This window comes from Sycon ciliatum, chromosome 4 (genome assembly GCF_964019385.1).
Source record: "Sycon ciliatum chromosome 4, ocSycCili1.1, whole genome shotgun sequence".
NCBI classification, from domain to species: domain Eukaryota; kingdom Metazoa; phylum Porifera; class Calcarea; order Leucosolenida; family Sycettidae; genus Sycon; species Sycon ciliatum.
The window spans coordinates 26,912,458-26,922,335 of record NC_088646.1 but is presented as its reverse complement, the minus strand read 5'-3'; the positions used below and the strand labels follow the sequence as shown (position 1 = coordinate 26,922,335).

Below are 9,878 nucleotides of genomic sequence, written 5' to 3'. Positions count from 1 at the left end.
CTATACCCCTCCATAGGCATATTGCCTTTGGGTCCTTTCATAATAATAATAAGTTCTGAACCAAAATTATGCAAAATCCTGGTCAAAAAAAATTGAAGGCTCCAAAATATACTGCAAGTTCATTTTGACAGTCATAAGCAGCTTGGTTTGGCTGTGAAAATCCATCGAAAGTCTCCAGAAAAAAGCAGTATTTCTCTTTTTTCTGTAATATTCCGCGTGGTTTTCTGAATTCTGCGGAAATTCTGCAATCCGCGGAATTCACGGGGGACAGCTGAATGGAATGTGTGTCTGTACTCTATAGTGCTTGTTGCAACTCTGTACATGTGCCATGTGCCCCTTTGTTTATTACTAGGGGTGAAACAATTATACCGAATACTCGAGTACTCGCTCGGTTTTTTCAGAAATAATCGTACTCGGAATAAATCAGAGTACTCGTTCATACATTGTACATGCATTTACCACAGAAATCTGCAGTTTCAGAGCAGCAGTCGGCAGATATTGGTGTGCAGACTGTGTGGTGAACATTTGTTCACGAGTAGAGAGAGCCCAAATGACCCACCAACCAATATACCAGAGAAAAATGACTGCCACTCAGTTCAATCAGGGTTGTATCATGTGATTTTAAGGCCCTCGATGTGCAATTTTTAGGAGATGAAGAATACTCGAATACTCGAATATTCGATCGGAGAAAATCAGAGTACTCGAACTCGGGATCTCAATGCCAACTTTCACCCCTATTTATTACCATGCAAGAGTGTCATCATCGTCATCATCATTAACCCATTCGGGTTACTGTGGCAACAGTGTCACTCCATTCCATCCTTGTCTCTGTCCAGCCGGCTTGACCCGTATTAGATTCTCTGCTCTATTTGCCTTCTTTACACTGTCCGTCGTCCTTTCGACATGCACGAGTGTACAACTCGATAATCCCCCCGCCTACGGCGGAATTAGCAGCCATTTGACTCTTAACCATCATGCATAGCCAGAGATCGAAGGACAAAGAACGTATACCAGTGGATTGCAGGAATATGGTAGTCGAAGCAGAGCAATGGAGGGTAAACATGCGTCCTGGACCTGATTAGCTAACACTCTACAAAGGCACCTTCAGGCAAAATTTCACATTCAAAATCTGACCGGATAGAACCCCTTCAAAATTGGTGGCCAGATATGGATTTAGTTTGGATACGTCACAAACAGCACATAAAATTGATGAATGCTTTTTTGGTCAATACAGTATCCGAAAAGTGATGAAAATGAATATGTCGCATTTTGCATTAATTTTTATAAACTCTTCACATACGCACCAGCAGCTAATCAGCCAGTTTGTTGAGATGCTGGCCAGTGACATTCTAATCTAAGTAAAGTAAGGCGGGCACTGCATACAGTGAATACAGCTCTACTGTCCAGCTGCACAGTACCACCGTGCTCACTGATCCACTCACACAAAGTTCATGTCTCCTGGCGCACGGCTGGAGCTGTGTCCATGGCTGCTGCCAGGCTTGGAGTAGAACATGTTAGAGAGTCCCGACAAATCGATCTTTTCTAGCAGCTCCGTCAAACCTGTGGTTGATGGCCCTTGCAGCAGTCTTTGAGACAGTTGACTTTTAGCACCGTCCAACATGGGACTGTACGCATCTGTGGCATTTGTTGGTGGAGAGGTGTACTGTGTCGACTGCTGGGGGCCTCCGAAGCTGTAGTTGTTGCCTGGCGTGATCTGTATGCTGGCGTGCTGGTCCCGGGCAGAACCCGCGGCCCCTGGTTCACTGATTGGAGCTGCTGTGCCACTGGTATCAGTGTATGCATAGTGAGCTCCACCAGCTTGAGTGTAACTCCCCTGCATAGACACAGCATTACTGGCCGCCACACCAAGGGACTGACTTGGCATGTTAAGCTCTGTGCTGACTGTGCGAGGATATGTTGGCGAGACTAACACCGGCGCAGATCCACTACCGGGTAACCAATGTGATGAAGATGTTGTGCTATGCGGCTTGGACTCGGGAGGGACAGTAACCAGGTCAAACTGAACTGCAGTACTGGGAGAGGGTGTATTCCCTGGCATAGACTGCAGTGGGTTGTGACTGTTGCCAGCCATTGATGCAAGCCGGCCGTGATCGGACATTGCAGCGTGGCTCGCCAGACTGGTGACTGGTGACACTGGCGACTGTGTTCCCGGTAGCATTGGAGCGGCTACGGCACTGGTGTTGCTGGCATGTGTCCGGTTGGAGTAGTGTGTGGCTGGATCAGACAGTGTCAGTGCGGACTTCACCTGTGCGTGGCGCTGCTGAGCGGAGGAGTCTGCCCGCGGCACAAATCCATTTCTCGGCGGAGCCAGTGCAATCTCCTGGCTCGGCGGTAGTTCCTGCAAAAAAAACAGTGATCGGAGAGGGTTTTTGTTTTAGTCCTGAAGCGAATTGCCAGAAAGTGCTGATGTTTCGGCATTTTACGACTACCTGCTCATGACCTAGCAAAGGCAACATTCAACATTGCACATTGCAAATTGGCAATTTAGCCAACTGTCACCATTATAATCCTTTGAAGTACGTCTGGATTTGCTAAAGTTTGAACTCACCTCGCTACCACTGGCATGCCTAGAGGGCGGTTTGAACTCCAACACAAGCGCCTGCACATTACAAACAGGAAGAGAACAGTTTCATTATAATTAATTATCAACTTTCATATCGGATGTCAGGAGCAAATACTCTGGAGACAACATACCTTGCACACACTGTATGCTGTAACCTAAAAGAACGCTATGTTCTCCTGATGAATGCAGCCGTTTAGTGCAAGGGGGCTGAAAGCATGTGCAATAACGTTAGGGGCCATCTGGCATTTTCGATACTTTTCACGGAACAAAAAAGTTAAGTTATGACACTCCTCCTGAACGAAATGTATAATTGCATTCACAGCTAGAATGAATTGATGTTTCAGTTATCAAAATTGAGACAAAAAACGAAACTCTCCTCGACCCACCCACAAACGAAACTTATTCGTTTCGTGTAGAAGATCTGTAATAATTACGGTAATACGGCCCCTTTAATAGTGGGCCGTACAAAGCCAAACTGGCAGCAGAATAACACGATACATTTTCAAAAGAAGAGAAACAAGCCCGAACGCGTAAGTACACTGCCAATGGCATTGTACTTACCTGACCACTCTGAATGAGATTCTTCACGTGCAGCCGACTTCCAATGTGAACTGCAAACTATGAAGCACAGGAAACCAAAAGTCAGACACATGTCTGACATGAATGTGTGGTGGCCCGGTGACGGTGTCAAACGAAGAAGCAGCACTTATAACAAGCACATTACATAGCCTCTTGAAAGCAATCGCCAAGCAGCACATTTTAAAATCGTTGTTGAGCTATGTCTGTGTAGGGCTCCCCGGGCAGAATGTCACAGTATCCATGGTAACCTCACACATGATCCTTATCCCGTGACCGCTGAGCAGTATGCGGTGCACTAGCAGCACTAGCAGCAGCAGCAGCAGTGGCAGTGGCAATGGCAGCAGCAGTGACAGTCCACTGACCTGATGCAGGTCCTCCTCGGAACGGTGCGACATGAGCGTGAAGCGGTTCTGTTGGAGAAGTGCAGCGACTATGTAGACCAGTAGGTTGACCGTGGTGTGCCGAGACCAAACCCGCTGCAGAAACAGGAATGTGCACACATACATGTATAAGATGGGCAGACAGTGGCATGCTCTGCTCTCAACATCATCCTTTACACTGGCAAGGGTCAAACAGATTTTTGCACAAGCAGAATCTCCCGGCCTCAGTGCGCTGGACGTACACTCTGTGTACATGTACAGGGGGAGGGGGGGTAGCAGCCGGTCAGGCCGGTCCCGCTTTGGCCGGACCACTTTTTCGCCCAGAAGTGCCCAGAATGCAGGATTTTGCACTCTAATTTCAAAAATTTCCCCGGGGGACACCCCCAGACCCCCTACAACCAGACCACCTCCAACGGCGGTGCTACGCGCCTGATGTAGGAACAAGCAATCTCTCTACACACTCATGATCCAACAAGGCCGCCAGGACCGCACCTGTGCCAGGGCCACACCTTCCCATGTGTAGCTAGCAGGGGATGACAACCAACATAGCAAAGGATTATTGCTGAAAGTTTTGTGACAAGAACACGCTCTGGAGCTCAACCTTCACTTCTTTGTCTATATAAGCGTGCACATTTCCTTATTCATTGCTGTAATTATTGCGTCCACATCTTCAGCTCAAATAATCGCTGAAGTTAGTGTTAATCTCATACCAGGCAGCCTGAGAACAAGCCCCGTGACTGTACTACGGTTTCGTGACTTGTTTAGTGCCACTGAGCGCATGCGGTTGAAGACTTAGTGTAGAGGCGATACTGTAAGTAGGTATTGATATAAAACTGATATCAGTGTGCCTGTTCCCAAGACTGTGACATCACCGGATCACCGTGACATTCAACGTGCGGTCAGCAACTGTGCTACACTTAAATTTCATACACGTGCTGGTAACTAATAGCTAGTTCCAGGCCCCGAACAAACGAGCAAGCCTTACCTCCCACAGATCTATGACATCATTCATGGGCAACTCTCGCTTGAAGCCCAGCAGCACCCACCTGCACACCAGAACGCAGACCACAGTGTCTTGAATTGATGAAAACAGCATTTACAAGACTTAACTATTGCAGGCGCAGTGCAACGAATGTTGAAGTACTAGCATACATGTATTTCAAACGCAGAGTGTATCCTTAAGTCTACAATGTTATGCTAGCTAGTGCACTTACCGCAGGCAGAACTTCCAGATATTGCCACCAGACAGCCAAGCTGTAGTGCAAAGAACCACATAGAAAGAAATCAAGTCTTTTATTGCTGATAGCTCCGGCAGTGCCACAGTGTTGGAGGCACGGCCCTGCCGGGAATAATGACTGGGAAGGTGGGCGAGTGACTGCGCTGAGTTGCGCTAGCACATAGGCACTGCATCGTTGCTCTTCCGTACGGCTAGACACAGCGGCACTGCACTGCTTACCATTGCCATGATGTTCAGTGTACTGCCTGGTGTCTGCATGGTTGCAATCAGATATAACCGGGTTTAGCAATGCACAGCGGATTGACTGCACTAAGCAAGCTGGCTGCATGCAAGCAGTGCTCCTCTTACTCAAATGCTGGTGTAGTTGAGGATCAACGTGCTCCATCAGCATGGCTAGTTCATTGAGTGTGCCGCAGGCCAGGTCCACAAAGGTACAGCCCTGGACATCGAAACAAGCACAACACAAATACACGCCGGCTTTTGATAACTATCAGTCACAAGCTACGTACATGTACATATTCGCTTATAACGACACTCGGCGGGGCATCAAAAAGGTGTCCATATTCGCGAAGTGTCGTTATACCCGAAGTCTCATTTTATGTATTACAGTGGGATGGGACTTCGCTCTGGGCATGGAAATTCTGTCGTTATTCGCGAATTGTCGTTATATCCGCAGTCGTTATTGGCGAAGGTGACTGTACATATTGTCACCACATGACAGCATTTGCTACAGGCATACAGACAATAATTACAACAGAACCAGTGCAAAATCCCAATCACCATCAGTCCCCCGAATGTCTGCGAGGTAGTGTTGGTAGCAAGTGCAGGCACACATCTCTTACCATTCTCTCCATCACTTTCACAAAGCACCAGAAGGTCAGCACTTCATCTCTCATCACTAGCTGCACGACCGCCGCTACATCATTCATACCTTGCACATAGCCTGCGCAGTAACGGACAGCACAGCACATTTACAGGTGGGATAATAATAATAATATAATAATAATACTGAATTACTGTGCAACTCACCTAGTACATACTTATACTACAAGTACTCTGATAAGACATACTCTTGCTTAGTACGGACACTATCTAGAGCACGTATGACTGTATTGCCGATCCATACTGATGTATGTTTGGATTATAAGACGGGTACATTGGATACCAAGTACACTGTCCTGCTGCCCATTGGGGGGGGGGGCGTCTATCTGGGGGGGGCGTCTATCTGGGGGGGGGCGTCTATCTGGGGGGGGGGGGGCGTCTATCTGGGGGGGGGCGTCTATCAGAGCTCTACTGCATCTCTCATATGGTGGTTATTATCGTAAGGCATGCGCCATTCTCCTGATGAGTGCCGGCACTGATGACCTACCTGCATTGGGTTTAGTAAATGCATTGACTGGATAGGTTGGGGGTGCAGTGGAATCCAGATCCCAAAGTCCAATAACCTAGTAAGCATACAGCGGTATACAAGTAAGAACGGGCAAATTCATGTCTCCTGTACATGAGGCTCTGCACTAAGGACCGGGGACTGGTGCTTTTAAAAATCTCTTGCAAGGCAATCACAAGAAATTTCTCTTACCTAGTCCTGGGTTGTATGCGGCATAGCTAGCAAGGATGCGTCGCAGCGCAGCCAACTCATCACCATCTTCCTTGGCATAGAATGCGACGTGGCGGTCGGTGCGAGGGACATCCTTCTCTGTCAAGTAGAACACAACACAACACACGTGTGCAATGACTTCACCTCTTGCAGAGCGATGCGTGATTCACAATGCTAAGTCAGACTAGACTGAGTAGAACCTATCTATAGGATACCGTGCTGGAGAGATAGGCCCTTTTCATATTGGACAGTGCAGCACTGCCCTTGAGGGCTTGGGATTTCCACTTTTTCTGCTTGCTCTGCTCGTCGTTTGGCTGTAGATACGACTACACACAGATTTCCTCATAGTCAACCATTCCACCTACCGGTACATCGCCATCTATCTTGACTACGGCTAAGAATATTCACTTCCTGATAGAAGACTCCACAGGAGAGAGAGAGAGAGAGAGAGAGAGCACACCGTTTTGTCACAGCTCAGCCCCATCCCAGTGCCAGTCTCAGTAGTGCTTACCAATGTCTTTGATGCGTGCTGCTAAGTCTTGTCCACTGGAAAACTGAGGCCGTTCCACTTGCTTGACCAGCTGGTTGTACTCGGTCCTATGGCACATGCCGAGAGGGAGAGGGAAGTATGGCACACCGAACAGAGCGGCAATGATGATGTAGCTACAGAAACCACATTCACAGTTTTAGGCCACATCCTGCAAGCATATTGGAATCATTATACATGTACACGCACATGTGGATTGTGTGCATGCCCCGGTGGCTATGATAAGCAATGACCACGGCAAGTGTTAGCAAGCATAGCTCTAGTAGCGGAGATGGTCCGATGATAAGTAGTGATTGCATGTGCCATCATGTTCATTGGTAATACCTTAGTGTGGCAAGGTGTTTCTGCCGCTGATCGATGGTCATCTCCGCTGTGTAAACTCCCAGCAAGCATGGCCAGACAACAGGACGGGCACTGCTCTCAATTCCCTGTGAACAACGCAGGTATCAAGACTCAAGTGAATGCACACGTAGATATTGTATGAGGGATGCTGCAGTTGCCGGGACATGCAGGTAGGTGTGTGTGTGTATGTGTGTGTGTGCCCGTGTGTGTGTGTGTGTATGTGTGTGTGTGTGTATGTGTGTGCCCGTGCCCGTGTGCGTATAGACGAATAGCAAGACTGACAATGTTCACATTGTGCTGCTTTTGCTGTGGCAGCTACCATTCTCACGTTAGGAAGGGGTTTGCTCATGAGCCACGTTGTCTGGTTAGTGCAAGGTAGTGCAAGGTAGCAAGAGGTGGGGGGCAAATGTGATCCAGTAAGTAATAGTTTTGAATCTGGATTACATGCATTGTTTGGATATAGGGCAATTGTGCTGAGCACGTGATGTACTTCAAAGTATACAGACATAATAATTATTACAGTGGTCCCTCTATAATCCGGCACCATTTGTGCCACGAATATCTGCTGGATTAGGGAGGGTGCTGGATTAACAAATCTGATTTACTGCTGCAATGTGCATGAAGAGGATATTTTGGCTACTGAAATTTGTGCTGGTTTATCGAGGGTGTTGGATTATAAAGTGCCGGATTAGAGAGGGACGACTGTATTACAGTAGTGGTCACACTGTCACACAGTATAATTATTTCCGCTCTGAGTCAGAGTGGCTGCGTACATGACTGTACTCACATGTATGTAGATTATCTTGTGTAGCTCATACTCGTTGACACATCGACCTTCCCGATCAAAACACGTCCCGAATGAACTCAGGCCAACGCTGCTACTGCCTGTGTGTCTAATGCCAGTAATGGGGAACCCATCACCACCGCCACTGACACTGGCGTTGCCGCTCATTGCCAACGACAGCGAGTGCTGGCTTCCGGCAGGAACGTCAGTAAGTCTTGTTGTCGTAGTTGCCAACCCACGCTGCTGATGCGGAGACCAACCATTCGCTACCGCTATCGGATGGGTCGTTGCCGGAGAACTCGAAGTGTGAACGCGTGGCGGCGAGGTAACTAATACTTGCTCCGGCGAGATCAATGAGAATCCAGGGTGCGTGGTCGGAGCACGAGCACTACCATCTCCTGGAGGAACGGGACGAATGGGCGCATTGCAATGGACTAGTGGTGTTACTGGCTGCAAGACGAGTTGGCGATGGTCCATTGTGAACTGGAGACGGTCACGTCAAGTGATCAAGAAAACTAACAAACGATGCAAAGCGGATTATTTTACCAGTTGCACAACGTCGTTACTCACTCTAAATTAGAATAGATCCGGCTAGCATTGCAGACCACGAAGAGTTAGTGTGCATGCTGCTTCTATACCAGCTGCATCGGTCACCCGTCGCTTTTTTGGTGGGAAGCAAACAATCATAACATCACTAAACTTTAGAGGATCTCGTGGACAATGAATTAAAAATGAGCCTCCGTAGATCTACGAGCAAAACACCGGAGAAGACGGGCGATGCGACGTTTTTGACAGCTCCTCCGTCAAGTGACAGGTTCGGCATGACCCCAACAAAGTCTCGCCATTGCCATTCACCAGACAGACACAGGCTAGGCAGGCCTGATCGCCAGATTAGCTGATAGCGATAAGTACCACAAAGACTTACTTCGAAGATGTCCTGATCCGGCCATGTAGCATTGTAGCCTGTAGCAAGTGTAGGCAGTGTGGTGTAGAGGACCGAAGCGGCGAAGTCAGTCTACCTGGTCTACCATGGTCTACCTGCGTATGTCGTCGCGCGGAGACCGACGCGACATGTAATTACTCTATGATCTAGCTACGTAGATATCATGGATATACGTATATACGTGGAGTAGATCTACCGAGTACGAGTAACAGTTGCACGTGCATGATGCTGCCGTGCACGTGTGACCATGGTGACAGTGAAATGCTATAGTATTAGTATAGCCAGTATAGGCACTACTAATAATATAGTTACTTGTGTGCCTCGGGTCCAGAGGGGAGCACATAACAGGTGAATATTTGCTTGGTGGCCGAACTAAGGACTGAAGGTCAATTACGGACTGTAAAATACCATAGAGAACAAACATCCATAGCGCCCGGCCCGCCCATGGACTGAACCTTCCCAGCGGCAAATAAAAGTGAACGGATCGTTCTGAACCTCTAACTCTAAGACAATAAACACAAGTGCACAATGACATATTTTACTACACTTCACCAATCAATCCGTCTTCAAAAAATACGAAATATAAAACACGAAAACTGTCAAAAAGCAAATAGCACAGCCCAACGTCATCACAATTGTTGTCATAACCGCGTCCCTCGCCATAGCCGCAATGGACACAAAGGCGCTGATTGGACGATGATCTTGCTCCTCTGATCAGTGAACAATGACTGAACATACATGTACACACATGTACTGCCGCTCGAAGCAGCGCAAAGGACAGGCGATACCTACCATTAGTAATAGTATTACGGCATTAGTGGCATTACTATTGGTAAGTCGTCAACAGGTCAAGTGAAGTCGAATTATGTTATGCGGAATGTTGGC

At 47.8% G+C, this 9,878-nt stretch overlaps 1 protein-coding gene across 1 annotated transcript; it reads right to left on the bottom strand.

Annotated features, from left to right (window-relative positions):
- Positions 1-1,001: 1,001 nt before the first annotated feature.
- LOC135815358 (uncharacterized) lies at positions 1,002-8,988 on the bottom strand. The gene is made up of 12 exons (XM_065328639.1): positions 8,054-8,988; positions 7,249-7,352; positions 6,889-6,974; positions 6,360-6,476; positions 5,623-5,723; positions 5,129-5,219; positions 4,758-4,797; positions 4,529-4,589; positions 3,526-3,639; positions 3,146-3,202; positions 2,570-2,620; positions 1,002-2,359 (listed from the first exon to the last, which is right to left on the bottom strand). The coding sequence occupies exons 1-12, from the start codon at positions 8,525-8,527 to the stop codon at positions 1,439-1,441; spliced, it is 2,217 nt and encodes a 738-aa protein (XP_065184711.1). The 5' UTR covers positions 8,528-8,988; the 3' UTR covers positions 1,002-1,438.
- Positions 8,989-9,878: the final 890 nt, after the last annotated feature.